Here is a 20,891-nt window from a genome sequence, read left to right as displayed (position 1 = left end):
CACAGGATGCCACCAGCCCAGGCCTCCACTTCTGCTTGGATGACTGGATTCCATTCTCCGAACAGTCATGTTCACTGCAGAGTCTGATGCAGGGCAAGGAGCCACGGTCTCTCACCAGCCAGAGCGGGGACCATGCCTTACAGTGTGGTACAGTGGCAGACATGGTTTTGCTCTTGCCATTGCCTGAGTCTTGTGTACACCAATCTCTTCAGGCCACGTGCTGTCCTTGGACCAGCAGAGCCTATAGGCTGTACATCGAGGTCTTGTAGGCTGTAGGAAATGATGAGCAGCGTGGCGTCGGGCAGAGGGAAACCCCGGGTGTGGCCTCCAACCTCACAGAGTGGCTTCTGTGGGCAGATCACAAGCTTAGAAAGGACAGCCGAGCCAAGGTTTGAAGGTAAGCTGTAACCAGAGGCTGGATTCTTAACTCCATCCTCCCAGTAATGCCGGCACAGGCACCTTCCAGCCACAGAGGGGACACTAGGTATTCCTGTCCTCACAAAAACTACGTTTTGGAGCTCTTGGAGTGCACAGGAGTGTCTGGGAGGCGATGCTGATGATGGTGCTCCCCGTGGAGACAGTGTAGTACCTGGTGATTCCCACTGCCAGCCTGCACACAGGCTGAGCTGCTTTCGCTCCAGGGCACGGTGCTGGCTCTTTACTCCACATATGGCTGAGCATCAGTGACTCCATACAAGACCTACTCTAGAAGCACACTGGGGTCTCACTGTGTGGGGTCCTAGGCTATCTCCAGGGTCCAAAGGAAGGTTCCTACTACCTTGGATTCCTTTCACGGGTGGGAGCAGGGGAAAGAGCACGGTGCTGCTTACAATACCCACAAGGCAGAGTTTTAGGTGGCCATGCCCTTTTCAGGCCACCAGATTTCTGGGAGGGAGGGGATGCGACCATCAGAAGAAGGCTGGACTTAGGGTTAGCATGGCAGAGGGAGGCTAAGCAGACTGGCATGGGGGCTAAGAACCATCTTCCACAACTGCAACCTAACTCTGTCAGGCTTCCTCAGTGCCCAGCTGTCTATACCAGGACATCAGGAGACGGTGAGCCTGGCTCACCCTGGTCATTCCAGTTCTATAGCAGAGTCCTTACCCTGCCCTTCTTACCCTTTGGCACAAGGCTTCCTGTTGTCTCAGAAGAAAGTTCAGGTACTCAGGGTCCTGAGGTCCTATCAGGAGACTGCCAGCTGGCATCTCCAGCATAGTCATCCTCAAACTGCTATGTTCAGGAGTGCTATGTTCCTTCCTCCTGGCACGAGTGTGTCTCTGCCCTCCAACCCCCCCCTCCCCTTGCCCTCTCTCTGCTTAGTCCATTCATAGGAAATCCCCTGGATGTCACAGGCTCAAACAGCCTCCTGCTATTTGACTATCTTGAGCTAATCCTTTAGAAATTCACCTAATGTCTGACTTTGGATTCTCAGTGAGGGGCCATTTTGGCCCCTCCAGCTTATCCTGGCCTGTTCAGCACAACCCATTACCAAGGGCCAAATCAAATAATATTAATTAGAGACATGGAGGCCGGGGCAAGCAGGCAAGGAAGAGGTTCCAAGCACCCGAGACGCCAGGCTGCTGGGCTGGGAGCTAAAGACAGTCTTCATTTTGAAATGCACATCAAACAAGTTAAGTAACTTTTACTTTCTATAACAACATGTTTGTCAGAGTGCATGATCTGGATTTAGCCTCCTGCCAACGGCCTCCTCAGTCTGACCTGACGTGTGCGTTGAGGGATTTTGTTCCGACAGAAACAGCATGCAATCAATAAAATCTTATTACATGGATTTATGCACTGCTTTCATACCCAGTGCTAGTTCATGTCTCTGCTTTAAACTGTAATTGAAAATAAATCTGGGATACTCAGATTTTGGTTTCGGGATACAAGGATGGAGTAGGAGGCAGGGCCTTCCCTGTGGGGCCTGGCTAGGAGAGCATGCCCTGTGGTCAGCTCACTGTCCTGGCTAGGAGAGCGTGCCCTGTGGTCAGCTCACTGTCTTGGCTAGGAGAGCAGTCCTGTGGTCGGCTCACTGTCTTGGCTAGGAGAGCAGTCCTGTGGTCAGCTCACTGTGCTGCTCAGGGGAGCAGCCCTGTGGCAGGCTCACTCTCCTGGCTAGGGAAGCAGCCCTGTGGTCAGCTCACTCTCCTGCTCAGGGGAGCAGCCCTGTGGTCGGCTCACTGTCCTGGCCAGGGGAGCAGCCCTGTGGTTGGCTCACTCTCCTGGCCAGGGACTCTACAAACAACAGAACGGCATCTACTCTGCCGAGGACTGAGGGCTGCTAGTCTGGCATGATGCCAGGCAGCCACAGGCAGCTGCAGAGTGGCATCCTCCACTCGGGCTCCTGGTTTGCAAAGCTTTGGGGACCCAGGTCTACCTGTCCTGTGGCTGCTCTGTCACATCTGCTACAGTTCTGGCTCCCAGCAGCCGCAATCCCACCTGGGCCTCTCTTGTCTGACAGAAGAGGTAGCTAGGGCAGGGAAGGGGAGGCATCATGACCTTGGCGGAGGGGAGCCAGCTGTCACTGGCACCAAAGCAGAAAGCCTCTGAGACCTGAGCCTGGGGGCAGAACCTAGGGAGCTACTAGAATGAGCAGGAAATAAAAACAAAATGGAGAGAATAACTTCCCAGGATCCTAAACCTCAGCAAAAGCTGTCTGGGACAGTAGCAGACCAGACACAGTGAGGAAACCCTCAGACAATAAACAATAGTTTATTTGTTTGATTTTTAAAGGTATAAATCCTAAAATAGGGAGAAAGCAGAAGAAATTATATTTAAGAAGTTGAATGCCAGGAAGCGGACAGGCAGAAGATCAAGAACTGGAGAGGCTGGCAGGAGATCCACGTGGCAAAGAAAGAACAAGTGTATACTTATCACTGGCCTCTGGATGCCCTGGGCAAAAGAGCAGGGTTTCAAAAAGAAACTGTAGGTACCTGAGACCTACGGATCCTGAGCTTTCCAGCACAATCAGGCAGCATCCACCAGCCCGAGCTCACCAGGGCAAAGACGGCCTGTGGACTAAACAGACTGTGGGCACCATCTTTGGGAGCAGGGTCCAGCAGGGGATGGCAGAGTATCAGTTACCAAATGGCAATACCAGTTCATCTCCTGGAAATGGGTCAGCATCCCAGAATCCACCAGCGAGACTTGGGGGAGGGACGGGAAGGTTTCCACACTAACACTGTCCTGGAGTGAGTCTCTGGGGCTGTGGCTGGGCTGCCCGGGCGGGGACAGTGTCAGCCACAGATAGGCACATGACTCAGATTTTAAAAAGCTTGCAGACTCCTGTCTAGATTCACAGCTCACTGAGTAGGAACAAACCAGGGATAGATTCCGTCAGCACTCATACCATTCTGGTACCTGGTTGATGAGGCCACCTTCGTGTGGCCCCTGGCCTGTCTGGCGCATACACAGCACGCGAGGCCAGGGACTTGCCACTGGGAGCAAAGCACCCGGTGCCGGGTGGCCTCCTTTTTCCTGTTTCCTCCAGTCAGGAGTACTGGTATTTCCTAATCCTTCCAGGTGACAGTCACACGAGGCGAGGCAAGAGCAGGAAGCTCAACAGTCAGAAATGAAGCCCCACAAAGCTCCATTGATTGCAATGGCACTGAGCAGTTTCAGAGTCTATGGGAAGACTACTAGGGCTTGATCAATCAACAATTGATCTAAAAACTTGAAGCTCTCTACATTGATAGGAGCCACTCAGCAGAGCTACGGAGACTTCACAGCAGCACCTGGTACTAACCTTAACCAAACACACACAGAACCTCATAGAGAACTGGACACACGCTGCGAGCAGAGGAGGAACTGGGGCCTTCTGCCCAGATGGCAGTGCAGATGGGGGTGGTCACTTCCTTGCCTGGCTATCCTGGCCAACATAGGGTATGCGGCAGGTAACAGACAGTGTCATCATCAGGGGGTGGCCTTTTCCAGGCTAAACTCTGGCTTCTGCATGTCCCAAGTCCCCATGGAAATCCATGTTGGGGCAGCACAGACTGTCTGGAGGACTCTAACCCCAAGACACCCAGCGCCTCTGGGGCTTTGTTAGCTCTCCAGATGGGCACACCAGCACAGACTGCCCACCATGTACAATTACTATGGTGCATGAAGGAAAGGTTGGCTCCGAGCCCAGGTCTCGACTGATTCCATTCCTGCAGATAAACAGCCAGCCTCTGCCCACCGCACGGGGGACTCACAGACCCTGGCTCACAGCACCACCACTCCTGTGGCGGCCCAGGTAAAGGTCAACAGGTCACAACTGAAGAGGAAACCATCTAAAGCCATGCGTTCGAGACACTATGCAGCCCGGAGCTCCGAAAGCACATGATGGTCTAGCGTAGATCAACATGGAAGGGCAAGAGCCCCCCCAAGGCCAGCCACACACACAGACACACCAGGGCCCCGACATCTGTACACTGAAGGCCCTTTCGGAAGAGCAAATACATTTATCTCTCTTTCTCCCCATGGCCTAGAAGTTCTGGGTGACTTTCCTCAAATCAGGGACTGTTCTCTAAGGCCATCCACAGCTGGGGCCCTCCTTTGTTGGTTTGCTAGTAACCATACATGTTACCTGTGCATACTAATGGCATTGATTCATAGCTTGTAAGATTCTAACCACTCTGCTGTAGGAATCTGACCTTGCTCTTTAGCCTTGGTGGCCCTCAACCAACCCCAGAAGAGCTTCCTCCTGTCCCCACCACAAACAGTCTAACTCCAGACTCCAGGCTCTCTGGACCCCCAGCTCCAGAATCACAGGGCAGTAGGTAAGCCATGCATTCCAAAGAGTTTTGTTGGAAGTCACGGACTTTCTAATTCTGTCCTTCCTGAATAGCCACCAACCTTGTGAGTTCCTCTGCGCATTCTCTGGGGGCAAGAACAACTGTAGAAAGTAGGTGGGGAAGGCGGGAGCATTAGGGATGACCTGGGAGAGGCTGTGGATGAGGCCCTCCCCAAGAGCCCAGCACGGTTTTCTTCAGCTTACACCACCATCTGAGTGGCAGGAGGGACAGCTAGGGAAAGGGTTAAGTTTAATTTATCCTGATTTCTACTTAATATCATGCTCTCCCCGTAGGAGCGGCAGCTGCGAGCTGATTGCGCGCTCTCATTATGCAGTCTGTATCGCTAATGGCCTGTGACAAAGGCTTGCCAGCTCCCGGCCTTACCCCCGAGAGCCAATTAAACACACACACTCCCTTCCTGTTTGCAGCACGTTACAATGAAATTAAACTGAATTTCAAAATCGTTTTCTCCTGAAGACATCTCTTTACAATAATTAATGCATGCTATTCCTTTTCAGCAGAAAGGCCCACCCGGAGTGCTCACTGCCCACGTGGCTCCTGCTGCACCCCAGGGCTCCCTGAGTCCCGACATCAGGAAAACCTATAGGGCTTGCACCCTGAGTTTTTAAAGGGAAGAACACAGCTTTTTATCCAAACTTAAACAGAGGAAGGTGATCACAAAAGAAGTCGGGATTCCCACAGGGATTGTTCAGAAGGCTGCTGGAGGGGCCTGTAAAAGCAGGGTTCACTCAAAAGCAGGGTTTCCTAGGCACTGCAGTGGAGGGACAATTGCGGGAGGTTTGTTTCCTCCAGATAGCTGGCATTAACCAGGATGTTTACAGAGGGAACACTGGGGAGCTGTACGTTACATGTGTACCACTGTCCATCACTGTTCTACTGATATAATCACGCCAGGTCCCCAAACCCTGAGCTGGTGACCCCCTGGAATAGTGGTGGACGGCTTGTGGGTCTCACATGTGGACCTTGGGCCCTCCCTGACGGTGCTGGATTGATGCCACCACCTACCTAGGGTATACTGGCCCAAGGTAGCTGGGATAACACATGCTTCCAGGGACACTAGACTGAGGGTCACAGACCTCCCTCTCAGATAAGCTAGTACCCACTCAGGGCGCAAGGCCTGTCACAAGGCTTTGCTTCCCAAAAGAGCATGGGTGAAAACACCTCTGTTACAAAGGCCAGGAAGCAGGCCTTTCCTTCTGGGAAACATTACCTTGAGAGCTAGAGAAGTTAGCACACGCAGAAACATGTTAGAAATACAGAAGGGCCAAAAAGAAAACCTGGCTGGGCGGTGGTGGTGCACGCCTTTAATCCCAGCCCTCGGGAGGCAGAGGCAGGTGGATCTCTGTGAGTCTGAGGCCAGTCTGGTCTACAGAGCAAATTTCCAGGGTAGCCAAGGCTACACAGAGAAACCCTGTGTAGAAAAAAGAAAAAAAGAAAAACTACCAGAACCCTGATATCCTGAGGTCAGTAACCCACGTGACTTCCAGGTTACAAGCATCTTGCCAGCAGACGGACACAGCTGTACAGCCGCCATCCCCAGCACAGGTGTGCCGCCTTCAGGACATGGGATTCCCACAAGATGAAGCAGGGTCTCAGGAGAACTGACACACTGGTGGGGAAGCTACAGTATATGCTGTGTGTCTCCCAGGCTGCTGGGGTCCACTGTACCATGAGCCCCACAGGCCACACAGAATAGACCAAACTGGAATATGCAAATTAATAACCGAACCAAACCAAAAATCAAGGTAAGCGAAACTGCTTCTGACCTCAAGGTTGGGAGGAGAGATTCTCAGCGCAAGACTGTGGCTGTGTGGGTGCACAGGAGTGGTGGTGCTCCCAAGACAGGGTAGAGGTCCTGACCTTAGGGGCAATAGGACCAGAGTCATGTGTCATCAACAGGGCTGTAGCAATGGGGCGAGCTGGCAGAGGGATAGTGTAGGAGCTATGTCTTGAGGACAGGGGCTCCAGACTCTTTATAAGGGCACAGTGGGTCCCCAGACCCTCTTTCTAGTAGCCAGTGAGAGGCTGGGGCACCAAGAAGGTATCAAAACAGCCTTCAGTGGAGAACCAAGAATACACAGGCTAAAGACACCGGCATGGACCAGACCTTCCTCAAGCATTTCAGAGCTCGGTCCTACCTGTTCTGAACCAGCCATCCGGAGTGAAAGCCTTTTCCGTTTCATCCGGCTTATCCCAGTATTCTCGGAACACAGAGGGTCCCCTAACTAGCAGTTCTCCTTCCTTTTCCTCAAACCCTGGTGTCACCTGCAGAAAGTAGGAGAGACAAGCAGGTCAGAGCAGAACAGCACTGGGGTCTCTGCTGCTCCTCTACCCCACTACTGATCCAGGCAAGTGGCTTCCACCTACACCACAGACCAAATGTTTTTTGAAATTAGACAGTTGGAAATCTTTGAAAACCACAGCCGTCAGTGGGTGAACCTCAATCACACAAAAGCCTAGGGCTCCTCCTCTGTCCTTGGCCGGGGCCTGAGGTGGAGGTAAGTGTTTGCCCACTCTTAAAAACTGTTCCTGAACCCCATTTCTGTGTGCTTCTCAGAAGCTGTGAAACATCTGTCAGCTCCACCCAAACAGCACCTCAGCACAGCCTGTGGGCAGCAACAGCTTCACTCCAGAGTAACCAACCAAGGGATTCCTAGATGGCAAGCAGAACATGTGGCCACTCTGGCACTGCCACGGGGCCTGTTGTGGTCATGCTGTGTAAACTGGCCAGGTGAGATCAGCACATACAGTCACACCTGTATGTAATGCACCAGGTGAGATCAGCACATACAGTCACACCTGTATGTAATGCTTGAGGCCGGGGGTAAACGATGTTGCTGCCTAATATGTCCAGTAATCTATACTTCTCATTGGTATCAGAGGACAATCTGTCCACTCTTCTATATCCTGAGACAGGTCTTGTTCTGTAGCACAGGCTGGCCTACAACTCATGACGTGTCCAGACTGGCTGCAAACTGGTGGGTGAAAGAGCCTGCTGCCTAACCTGACGGCTTGAGGTTGATCCCTAGAACCACGTTATAGGAGAGAACCAACTCTCACAAGGCATCCTACGACCTCTACATGTGTGCTGTGTTATATACGTGTGCACTCGGACACACACACATACCAACAAACACACACACACACACACACACACACACACACAAACACACATGGATGCCTACTTTTCTCGTTTCTGTGAGACACAATAATGGAAATCCTAATTATAGAAGTAGGCCAAAAAAATAAATTTAAAAAATTTGAAAAGAAATAAAAGGGTTATTTGCAAAAGACACGTTAGTGTATATGAAAATCCCAACACGCTACAAAATCAAATCAAACAATCTCCGTGAACTAGTAGGTGGATTCAGCCAGATTATTAAAGGGTGTGAGCATGCCCATCTACACTAGCTTTGTCTCTACAGACTCGTGATGAACAACCAGAGACCAGCACTTGCAGCCCTGTGTTATTTGAAAAAGAAGATAAAGAAAAAGAAGAGGAAAGCTAAGAACCATTTCACTATGTCTAACAGATCATGTACAGCGCCTGCCTGCTGAACACGGCACACACAGAGGTAGGTCAGCTCTATGGAAGTGGAAAGATTGCCATGTTCAAGGACTGGGACTTAGAATTGCGAATGCCCACCGCATTCATTCACAGGTGTAATATGATGCCAATTAAGAACCCAGAATGACTTTCTATAGTTATAGACAAGCTAGTTCTAAGACTGAGGGGCTGGGAAGATGGCTCAGCGGGGAAGCCTTTGCCATGGGAATGTGAGAATTGGAGTCTGGATCTCCAGAACCTATGCAAAAGTCACATGTGGTCAATTGTGTCTGTAATCCAAACATGCAGCAAGATAAGAGGTGCAGACAGGAAGATCCCTGCAGGCTCCAGGGCCAGCTGTTTTGGTGTAAACAGTAGAGAACAAGACAGAAGATAAGGACCAATACTTGAGATTTTCTTCTGAGCTCCACAAGCATGCCGTGGCATGTGTGCACCTCCTACACACAAAGAAAACATTGCTATGTGCAGGACTGTAGGGAGGGAGCTCAGTGGTGGAGCACTTGCTGAGTAGATGCAGGCCCTGGACTGAATCCCCAGCACTGCAAAATTTACATTTAAAGATTGACATCTGTAGCTAAAGTAACTTCAAAAACAACGAGTTAAGCTGCTAGACTTACTGCCATCCCAGAGGAATGAAGACAGCCTGGCTGGCACAGGGCACACAGGGTACACAGGGCACACATTCGCAAAGGCAAGCTTATGAGGTAAATGGTCTTTTCCAAAGATTACAGTTGACCGGCTGGATAGTCATCTCCATTCATATACTGGGCAAGAAGTCACCTCAGATACAACACAGACTTAACACTGAGTCAGGCTTTCAGCAGAAAACCTAAGGAAGACCCTTAGTTCACAGGCATGACACCTGCAAGCTCAAGCCATGAAAGAAAGAAGTACAGTAGCCTTGATCAAAATTTAAATCTTGGATCCACACAACACAGGAGAATTCAAAGACAAACCACAGAGTGGGAGAATTGGCAAATCACGTGTCCCAGACAGAACTCCTTATTTTTCTTATTTTTTATTTGTATTTCCTTTCCTTTTTCTTTTTATTGATTTTTATTGAGCTCTCTATTTTTTTTCTGCTCCTCCTCTTCCTGCCTCTTCCCTCCCCTTCAACCCTCTCCCATGGTCCCCATGCTCCCAATTTACTCAGGAGATCTCCAGACAGAACTCTTAAAGGAATACTGCAAATATCCTGTTCTGAGATAGGCAGTGGTGGCGCACGCCTTTAATTCCAGCGCTAGGGAGGCAGAGTCGGGTGGATCTCTGAGTCCAAGGCCAGCCTGGTCTACAGAGTGAGTTCTAAGAGAGTCAAGACTACACAGAGAAACACTGTCTCAAAAAATATCCTGTTTATTAATTGTTGTTCTCAGTGTTTGTGTTACTGGGTTATAATTAGCAAGTGGTCTCCTGTGCCAATGTGTTCAAGTGTACTTCCCACTTTCTCTTCGTAAATGGAACCTCCTGAAACTGAGAAGCTTCTGTAAAGCAAAGGACACCATCAACAACACTAAACGGCAGCCTATAAAATAGAAAAAGATCTTCACCAACCCCGCACTGGACAGGGGAATGATACCCAAAATATACAAAGAACTCAACAAACGACATCAAAAGAACAAATAATTCCCCCCAAAATGGGTACAGACCTAAACAGAGAACTCTCAACAGATGAATCTTAAATGGCTGAAAGACACTTAAGGAAATATTCAATATTCTTAGCTATCAGAGAAATGTAAGTCAAAACAACTCTGAGATCCAAATCTTACACCTGTCAGAATGGCCATGATCAAAAACACTGGTGACAGTTTATGCTGGAGAGGATGTGGAGAAAAGGGAACACTCCTTGATTGCTGGTGGGAGTGCAAACTTCAACAGCCACTTTGGAAATCAGCTAAGCAAGTGCCGAAACCACACACCACTACACAAGCACTAGCAGCTGCCAGCATCGAGGATAACGGTCAGGGGCAAATTCCAGACAATATCAAGGGCTGGGAGGACCTGCAGGACAGATGACATCTCATGTGCGGGCGGGAATGTGAAGGAGCACGGGCCTCTGCAGGAGCGGTGTGGGTAGCTCCCCGGCGTGCTAAAACAAGTGAACACCCCACTCCCAGGCACTTACCCTGGAGAAAGAGATTCTTAGCTGCAGAAGAAAACCTTGAAATTAACATCCATCAAAACTATTCGGGCAAGACTGGGCTAAGGGAAGATGGGGAGAGAAAAGTGTGAAGGGGAGAACAGGGGGGAGCTCGGAGGAATGGGGTGCTTGGGATATAGGAAGGGTGGATATGGGAGCAGGGAAGCATATATCTTAATTTAAGGAGCTACCTGAGGGTTGTCAAGAGACTTGACCCTAGAGGGGTTCCCAGGTTTCCAGGGAGACGCCCCCAGTTAGTTCCTTGGGCAGCTGAGGAGAGGGAGCCTGAAAAGGCCAGTTCCTATAGCCATACTGATGAATTTCTTGCATATCACCATAGAACCTCCACCTGACGATAGATGAAGAAAATGACAGAGCCCCACATTGGAGCACCGGACTGAGCTCCCAAGGTCCTGATGAGGAGCAGAAGGAGAGAGAATATGAGAAAGAAAGTCAGGACCGTGAGGGAACCTCCAGCTGGCGACAGATGGGGAAGGTGACTGACCCCCACATTGGAGCACTGGACTGAGCTCCCAAGGTCCTGATGAGGAGCAGAAGGAGCGAGAACATGAGGGAGAAAGTCAGGAACGAGAGGGGTGCGTTCACTCATGGAGACGGTGGGACAGAACTAATGGGAGATCACCAACTCCAGTTGGAATGGGACTGATGGATCATGCGACCAAACCCGTCTCTCTGAATGTGGCCAACAGCGGGGGCTGACTGAGAAGCAAAGGACAATGGCTCTGGGTTCTGATTGTTCTTCATGGACGGGCTCTGTGGGAGCCTTCTCAGCTTGGTCGATCACCTTCCTGGACCTGGGGGGAGTTGGGAGGACCTTGGTCTTAGCATAGAGTGGGGAACCCTGATGGCTCCTTGGCCTTGAGAGGGAGGGAGGGGAGGTATGGGTGGAGGGGAGGGGAGGGAAGGGGGAGAAGGAGGGGAGGGAAGGGGGAGGAGGAGGGAAGGGAGGGGGGAGGAGGAGGGAAGGAGATGGAAATTTTTAAATAAAAAAATAAACCATGAGGAAAAAAAAATGACACCATTTGTAAAAATCTTAAAAAAAAAAAGTATGGTGGCTGATAAAACACATGAATAGACCTCATTTTTATTTTGGCAAATAAAAAAGGAAAGACTGAAAAAAAAAAAAAAACAAAACTATTCATCACAACCCAAGCCTGGAAACAACCTGTGCTGGTCAGTTTTTTGACACCCGATGTCTGGGAGGAAACACAACTTGAGTGGAGAGCTGGGCTGGGCTGCCTGGACCGGTGCTGGAAGGAACCTCACACCACAGTAGGGCTCTGGTGCAGCTGCTGCACTCTATTAATGTATTAACCCATAGCACGGTCATTTCAGGCCTCTGTCCACACAGGTGTCCTCCCTCTATCTACAAATCCATACATCCCAATAAGGACATCGATTACAGCCACCTGCTGTGTCTGTGGTACCAGGAGCCATCCTGGATACTTCCCTAGGGACCCTGCCAAGTTCTAATGTCTTAGCGGGGCTCTCCCAGGCACCATGGTTTAGCCAATCTTGATAGTAAATATCACCTGTTTAATACCACTATGTGCTTTCTGTTCGACTGTTTGGACACGTTCCTTCCAAAGCCAGGTATACAATGCCATCCAAGACCTCCTGCCCCACACAGCAGATCAGTGCCTGGCTCATGTGGTGGGAAGGCAGCAGGGACGGGAACCTTCAATCAGGACATCACCTGGAATCTTAATTTCAGCTTCCATACAATATGAAACGAGAGACACGTACCCAAGCAAGAGGAACGTACTAGAAGCATACCAGCTTAACCCTGAGAAACTGTCTGTGCCCCCACCACGGCTGTGGCTCATCTGCCACGGTACCTTCGATTCTGAGACATGGATGCTCTGGGCTCCTGAAGATGTGTGTGTGGTGTCATGCCAGCTTTCACCACTGCATCAGCACCCGAAATCACAGAGCAGAGTCAGGGTCCTTAGGACACTAGGTCCCCAAGACGCTTGTCTCAATCCTGCTTGACACCCAGCCCAATCCTCTCCTCAGACACCTCACGCAGGCTCCCCATGTCCATGGCCATAGTCAGATGCACACCAATCCTAACTGTGCTCGTGGGGACATGGGCTACTGTCTAGTTTCAGTGTACACCCCCGCTATGCTGTCACAGTGGGACATGCCTAGCAGCCACCACGAGAAACAAATACTTCATTCACGGGAAAGTCATTAGATTCCCAGACTGTGCCCTGCCACCTGCAAATGCTGCACAGCCTGACCCGACACCTACACACTTGTACACCCCGGACTGTGGTGGCCCATCCATGGCAGAGTCACACTGGAAGATGCTGGAATCCCAGGGGCCGGGCACATGACAAGGAGGCAGGGACCCATACGGGATACCCTCTTCCTGCTCTAGCCTCATGGATGACGACAGCCTCAGGTGAGTATCCAGCTCTGGAATTCCCCCTCCTGTATCTTCCACCCGTGCTCTTCTCCCCACCTAGATCTGCTTCTGTTATCCCACAGGCGAGGCCACGGGTGTTGCCCTCCAGTACCGCCCTTGTTTCCCCAAATGGCTGCACTTCCCCTTTCTTGAGATCCGGTTTCATCATGCAGCCCAGTCTGACTTGGAATTCACGATGCTACATACAGATATGCGCGGTGTGCCCCCTTTAAAAGGCTGGGGGGGTCCTCAGTACCCCACTGGGCATACATGGCACATTCTTTATTGAGCTATGCACCAAGGCTGCTGCTCTGCATTGGCTGCCGTGACCAGCGCTGCAGGAACCACGGGCACGCATGTCACATCGCCTCCCTGGCATACATACATAGATTGTGAGATCTAGACCTTTGCTCGTTTGATTTTGAGAACCGTCCACACTGCTTTCCGTGACTAAGAACGTACTTACATGCCCACAGTGAGCACGGGTCCCCTCATGGCCTTGCCAGCTGTGTTTGGTTTTCTTGACAGCTGCTATTCTACCACAGGAGAGCGGTATTTGCTCTGGCTTTCGCCTGTATCTCCTCGACAGTGATGCTAGTACTCTCACACACTTGGGGCCTCGCATGCCGCTTTGTGATCAGTGTCTACTCGGGGCTTTCGCCCTCCAATAGAGCTACTGATTTCCTTGCCCGTGAGCAGAGTTCCTTCTCGACTTCAGATGCACGGTTCCCAGGTGTTCCGACCCATGCTGCCCAACAGCTCCCCACCGCCACTTCACCGGCAGAAGCTAAGTTAACCTGATGCCAGCGACTGACTTTGGCTTTCGCCTGCTGCTTCTGAAGTTTTATCCAATCACCTGTGCCTAAACCACTGCTATTAAGCATTCTATCTTCTAGCATTCCCAAAGCTGCTGGTGCTACATTTAAGAATCTGACTTGGAGCCGGGCGGTGGTGGCGCACGCCTTTAATCCTAGCACTCGGGAGGCAGAGGCAGGCGGATCTCTGAGTTCGAGGCCAGCCTGGTCTACAAGAGCTAGTTCCAGGACAGGCTCTAGAAACTACAGGGAAACCCTGTCTCGAAAAAACCAAAAAAAAAAAAAAAAAAAAAAAAAAAAAGAATCTGACTTGGACCTGGCTCTTTTACACAGCCAGGTTTTGCAGGAGCTTTGCTTGCTTTTGAGCTAGTACCGCAGTAAGTGACCCAGCCTTGCCTTGCACTCACTGTGTGGGCCAGCTGGCCTCAAACTCAACCCTCTCACTTCAGCCTCACGAGTGCTATGATGACAGGCGTGTGGTCCCGTCAAGTGCTGTGACAGCAGCTGTGTCCCCCACCCCAGCTCTGATTTTGTTTTTTTACATGTGGGCACCTAGTTTTTCCCAACATTTATTGATGACACTGTCTTCGCCCTAAAATGTCTTCTTGGAACTTTAAAAAAAAATGAGAAACAGACAGCTACAAATTGGTTCCTATCTCTGTTCTGTCGGCCTGGCCCACGAGCGTCTCTTCCTCCTTGTGGCAGTCCCATGTTCCTGTGGTTAGAGGAGTCCTGTGGCACATTTTGAAGGCAGGTAGTTCGAGACCCACAGCTTTGTTTCTGCTAAAGATTGCTTTGGCTATTTGGGCTCAGTTGTAATTCTATGCAAATATTAGAATAATTTCTATTTCTGTGATGACGTCATTGGTATCTGGACAAGAGCTGCATTATTTTTTGCCTGATGCTTGAGTCAAGTCTTCTAGGACTGTGCTCAACACTAACAAGAAATAGTTAACCTTGCCTTGCTGTAAGGAGAGCCTTTAACTTCTGCCTACTCAGAGGGATGCCAGCTACATGTGGAATTTATGTTGGCATGTTCTTTTACCATCTACTTTGTTCAGAATTTGTTATCAAGGGATGTTGAACGTCATCAAATGTTCTTTCTGTATCCACTGAAATATTTAAACACAGGAAATGTATAGAGAAAAGAGTAGCTAAACGGTTGCTTGGGGACCAGGTGAGAGGACAGTGGGGCAGAGGCAGGGCGGAGAGTGACTGCCAACTATGGTTAGAAAAAGGCACACAACTCTGTGAGAACACCGAGAACCACTGGGCGGAACAGTCACGGGTGACCTGTACATGAATCACTTCTCAGCAAAGCACCTTAAAGCCAAGGCTCGGGCAGTAAGAAACTGCACGATTTGTTTTTCTGGGGGTGATGGTAGGGAGACCCTGAGATCCTGGGAGAAGAATCGGTTCCCAGCAATGAGCAGGGCTGGGGGCTGCTCAGGAATGCGGCAATAAAGGAGAGGGCTGAGGTACAGGAGAAAAGCTGGGGCAGGGTGCTCCCTCAGCGCCTCACATTTCTAAGCACCCCTTCTAAGGGCATGTGGGGAGGCAGGCCCCACATGCAGGAAAAAGGTACTGACTGGGACTAGAGAGATGGCTCAACAGTTACGAATACTGGCAACTCTTCCAGGGGACCTGGACTGGATTCTCAGCAAACACGTGAGCCCCCAGTTGTTTGTAACTCCAGTTTCAAGAGATCCAAAGTCCTCTTCTGGCATCCACAGGTACCAGGCATGCAATTGTGCAGACATGTGTGCAGGTGCAACACTCAGAAACATGGAATGGGGTGGGGGGTGGGTGCTGAGAAGCTAAGCTGCCTGCAAGCCAGGCCGGTTGCCAGTGATCTGGTTTTTGGTTTGAAGATTCCTCAGTTGGGATCAGCTGTCTCCTAAGGAGCCCTGTACAGAGAGGGTAAGCACACACATCTCACAGGACACATGGCTTCGCAATGGCCATCCACATCTGAAGTAAAGGATCACTGTCCGACCCCTCCACGTGGGGCAGGTACAGCAGCTGACACATCGGGACAGATGGTGGAGATAAGGAAGGGGGGGGGAGGAGGTGGAGAGGACCACAGGGAGAGAAGGCAATGACAGAACAGTTTGCTGACCAGAGTGACAGCTTGTATGTGGAGAACTGATGAGGCAATTAATTTTTTTTTTAGAGAAGCAAGTTCGCTTCAGCGTAGTTGCCCCGGCCCACCCTTACCGCGGCTGCACCCTCAGCAAGAGAAGTGGTTCTGTGTAAAGGCCCTGTTTATAGGGTGGCATTATCCACAGCTGTGCAGCCATTTATCTGTTGATAGACCCCTATTGTCACTGGTTGGTGTTTGGCTCTCATGTAAGCGAGCAATCTGAGAAAATAAAAAATAAATAAATAAAGAGACAATGCCTGATGCACTCCCAGGGCTTGCAGCGGGTGCCAGCTGGAGCGCCGAGGCACGTGAAATATGCATCATGACCAAAAAAGCAGGCGGGGTGCATGGACAAGCGTTCACCTCTTCAAGGGTGAGGGGTCAGGCTGGGGGAGCCCTCCACTTGGAGGGACCCGTGAAGGTGGGGTGACTTTAGAGAGAGCCCTGTCCACAGGAGGGAAGGGACAGGCGGTGCTCCTCCAGAGCCTCATTGCCACCCAGGCTGCAAGACTCGGAAGCCGGCCTACAGGGAGGCAGACACACGGGACACTGGCTGAGATGCGTGGTGCTGAGGGCTGTGGGCTATGGGGTTAACTAGGCTCCATGAGAAGTGAGGAGCAGAGGGTCTCACACACAAGAACCAGGCGTGGGAGCCCCTGCCATGTAGTAAGCGCTCTTCCTCCTATACTGGTTCCCTTCTGAAGGACCCAGAAGCATGCTCCTCTCACTTCAGATGGGACTGTGCACATGGCCACTATCCACAGGAACTGAGGGCCTATGAATATCGGGCAAGCCCTCTACCACTGAGTTCCACCCAGACCCAAAATCATAAACTTGGAAGTCAGAGAATCTGACTGTCAAAAAGGCATATGTTGGCACACACTTAAAGGAACAGCACCCCAGCTTTAGACTGCTCAGGGTGCGGCACAGAGTAGCATGCTCATGAAGGGTCACGCCAACAGGGGTCATCCATTGTCAGAGCAGCCACAGCTGGCTCAGGAGATGGAATGCAGGGACGGAGCAGAAGCCACCCGGGGCCAGAGGGGCCGGGACATCAGGACTCTGTGATGGCAGCACCTGGCAAGGCTGTGCATGCTGGAGGGTGAGTACAGACGTCCACACGGACAGATGCTTGCTGCAGCCCTTATAAAGGTAGAGAGAACCTTCTAGAAGGCAGTAGTACCACCTGTGGGGCTGGCATTATCAGGCTACCAGCAGCAGCCCCAAATGCATGTCCTCCCTGCCCCACACATATGGACAGTGGGCACAGCAGGCATAGTGAGCACTACCAGCCACTAACTACATGTAGGGCTTTTATTAGGAGTGAGAAACCCCAACATTTAAAGTCATATTCTGGAAGCCTCACAGATAAATGTTTTAGGACTAACAGGTATGTAACAGGTATGAGAAAACAAATGTCTATGAACTCAGCTCAAAATGCTGAGAGTGTCTGTGTACTGTACATACACATGCACACAGTTGTGCACGGACAGAGACTCTCTCTCTCTCTCTCTCTGTGTGTGTGTGTGTGTGTGTTCTGGGAAACCAGTTTCCCTGACAATGGACTAGGATGTCAAAGGCAGTTAGCCATCAGCAAGGTGATAACAGCCTCAGAAGCGACATCATTGGCACCAAGCAGGACCATGAGAGGTGGGTGTGGCCCTGGAAGAACCCATACTATCTAGGCCTAGGTGTGGAGGTGAGATCCCAACACAGGCATCCTCCTGTCTCCACTTGCACATTTCTTTCTGTGGGTGCTTTTGATTCGCTAACCATAGGCATGTGGCTTTGCTTCTTGCTCTAGGCACAAGAGCCTGGTGGTCAAAATGCCGGACTTACTCAAGTCTCGAGAACTATTTTTTCATGACAGCCAAAAGCAAACCTGACCCAGACTGGACCTGAAATGAGGGAGAGGCCACACATGACATCACAACCAGGTTAGAGTAGGCAGTGTTGCCCCGAGTCAATTCTGAGACACTGGAGTGCAGCTGGGTGATGAAGGCCCCTCTGTCCACCTGGGGTAGGATGCCGAGCTCCAGAGTGAGCCCACAGCCTTTGCTATGATGCTGTTGGAGGGAGGAGTAGGCTATCCTGGCCCAGGCAGCACCCACTTTGCCTGCCATCTGGTAGAATCTCAGGGCATCTCAGACTCTCAATCAGGGAACAGGCCTCTGGCTGGTGATCTCTAGGGAGTGAGGGTTCAAGCCGGCTCTGGGGCTGAGTAGGACAGACTACTGAGCAGCTGCTAGAGTCTTAGCCCCATACTAGCCTTACCCCAGCATGCACCCCTCTAACTGCTGAGTCTGTCTGAGCCACCCACATCTCTGCAGCCCAAGCTGGCTGCCAAGCCTCTCACTTTCAAGTGTGTCTCAGGAAAGCTCTCTACAGAAGGGATCAGCTGAAGAAATGTGGGCCAGAGTGGTCAGAAAATAGCAGTTTGCAGTGCAGGTGCTGAGCAGCTACATCTCAACCTCAGACAGCCGTCCTGCCTCCACCCGCCCTGTCCTAGACAATGACTCTGCCATCTTCTGAAGGGCAGGTGTCCCCCAGGCCAGCTGTTTAAGGACACCTGAGCGAGAAGAGCCCCTGTCAAGCCGTCAGCCTTCTGTCTACCCTCCCTGCCAGAATCCATCCATGCACAGAGGCCTGGGACTGCTTGAGCCTGGGCAGGCAGGTGGCCTGAGTGTGCATTATCTGAATGGAGGGTGGGGTGTGCAAGGCACAGGCCCAAGGTCCGGAAAAGTTAGGTAATTACAGACATTTCAACATGTAGAGTGGCAGAGGCAGGGCTGGATAAGGGGAATCTTGGGCCAGCTTGGGGAGGCCTGTGGGCAGGGGAGACAAAAGAGCCAATCAGGTAGAGGACGAGGGAGATCTTCAGAGAAGGCTGACCACAGAAGGACGAGTCCAGAGAGAGGCACCAAGGAGCTCCAGGGCAGGCAAGAGACCACGGACCCCAACCCACCAGGGAAGGGGTGAGAAGCATTCCCAGGACAACAGAACAATTCATGACATCACTGGCTTTTCGCAGACTTAAGCTCAGAGCCACATGTCTCTCTTGCTGGCTCTCAGGAGCACCAGCAACCATTTTCCCCTCAGTGAAGGCTAAGGGCAGTAAGGGCAGGTCCACAAAGACCTTGATAGCGCCCTCTGTAGTGGGGAACTCCAGGGAGTGCTGGGAGGCCACCAGGCAAGACTTCAGCATGGGGAAGGAACTGACTCAAGGGGACACAAGCCTCCCGGCCCTTTCACCCTTCCCAGGGTGACAGCATCAGCACATCACACCAGCCAGGCTCCGGGAGGATCACTTCCTTTCAGTCAAAATTCTATTTTCTATGCATCCTGAACTTCTCTACGACTGAGGTTCTTTGCACTCACCAATACTTAGGTCTTCTTTTTTAGAAAAGATTTATTCTTATTTTATGTGCACTGGCATTTTGTTGGCATATATGCCTGTGTGAGGGTGTTGTATCCCCTGGAACTGGAGTTACAGACAGATGTGAGGTGCCATGTGGATACTGGGAATTGAACCCAGGTCCTCTGGAAGAAAAGCCAGTGCTCTTGACCACTGAGCTATCTCTGAAGCCTGTCTCCCCGCCGCCCCCCCCCCCCCATTCCCCTGGTTCTTAGCTCTCAAAATCCTCAATGAGAGAAGACAGCATTCTCCTCCTGTGCATACTTCAGAGTCATTTATGAAGTTGAGAGCCACCTTCCTGCGGCTGAAGCACTACCTGAGCACTCAGGGCTCCTGATGGCATCAGCACCCGATAGCTCAACATTTCCACAGGCCCAGTCTGCGAGGGTTACTGCTGTGCTGGCCCAAGCTTCTCCTTAGTAAACTATATGACCCCTCCAATGTCCGCCAGGGGAGGAGCTGGAATCAGCAATTAGGAGCAAGGCACAGCCAGGCTGTGCTCTCTCATGCTGTACTGGAGGGTACTAGAAGACCCTCACTGGTGAGGCCCAGAGACATCAGCATGTAACCCCAGGCGGTATTTCTACTGCCCAGGCTGCCCCCCCACTCCCAGCACGGTGGAGATGACCTCACCTTTGTCTCCCTCTCATTCCCCTCTGCATGGATGATGTAGGGAGAATCCTTCTGTGGGTTTTCCGAGACAATGCGTACTTCCACCCCTGGCATTGGGGTCCCTACCGAACCTGTAAAAAATGGGAAGGTGGGGATTAGATAGCTGCACTCTTGGGTCTGGGACACTGGGATCACTGTCAGGAGTGGATCCCGTGCTCTGTGCCTGCAAGGAGAGACGTGGGTAGCGTGCACACTGTGCATGTGAGCAGCCAGCCAAAGGCCTGCTCACACCTCACTGGCGTACAACTGGACACTCACTGCTGGTCACATGGTCTTGCAACACTAGTCCTGCCTGGCCAAAGAGAGCGGGCCAGCCAGCTGGTGTGTGCAAGAACTGACTGTGTGCTCCAGAAAGGGCTGAGGTGGAAGCAGGTAGGGTTCATAGTTAGGCAACTATGGTTTGTTTGCTCTGTATACTGGGCTGCCCCACTGTTTGGAATTACACTTCCTCAGCTGGCAGACATGTCCAGAAGTCCCCACACTTCTGGACAATGCCCTGTGCCGAAGCCATCACTCTGCTGTTGGCGTGGGGCCCCGGGCTCACACGCCTCAGTGCCAACACATGAAGAGCAGGAAGAGTGGAGGAGAGACAGGTCATCACACCCGGGCATGAGGCTATGTCCAAACACACCTTTCTCCTGAGTATTCACTTTATAGTTTCGGAGTCTGTATTTTAACCATGCAGTTAAGGGAGTCTGAGACAAGACAAGTCTCCAAGTGGCACACGTGTGGACCCCACACACACGCACACACTTTGTGCCTTCCATTCAGCTTCCTCATGAGGTCTGTCTGCACTGTCCTGTTTTACATGAGGCACATGTTCCTGCATTGTTGGGGCTGCAGACCCCTGGCCCCATGACTTTCTTTGCCTGCCTCAGACCCTTTGCCTGCTGGAGTGAACTGAGCAAAAC

General features: G+C 51.3%; 1 protein-coding gene across 2 annotated transcripts in view; it reads right to left on the bottom strand.

The window, feature by feature from the left end:
- The window catches only part of Acsf3 (acyl-CoA synthetase family member 3), a 46,431-nt gene that overhangs the window by 11,783 nt on the left and 13,757 nt on the right, over nucleotides 1-20,891 (bottom strand). For both annotated transcript variants that reach the window (XM_038313093.1, XM_038313094.1), the window contains exons 6-7: nucleotides 19,942-20,051; nucleotides 6,938-7,064 (exon numbers count right to left, since the gene is read on the bottom strand). In XM_038313093.1, coding sequence (XP_038169021.1) covers nucleotides 6,938-7,064; nucleotides 19,942-20,051 — 237 coding nt within the window. The remainder of the gene's footprint in view (nucleotides 1-6,937; nucleotides 7,065-19,941; nucleotides 20,052-20,891) is intronic.

The sequence above is a fragment of the Arvicola amphibius genome, chromosome 15 (genome assembly GCF_903992535.2).
Source record: "Arvicola amphibius chromosome 15, mArvAmp1.2, whole genome shotgun sequence".
NCBI lineage: Eukaryota > Metazoa > Chordata > Mammalia > Rodentia > Cricetidae > Arvicola > Arvicola amphibius.
The sequence above is the reverse complement of the archived record's forward strand: the minus strand, read 5'-3'. Positions and strand labels throughout refer to the sequence as shown.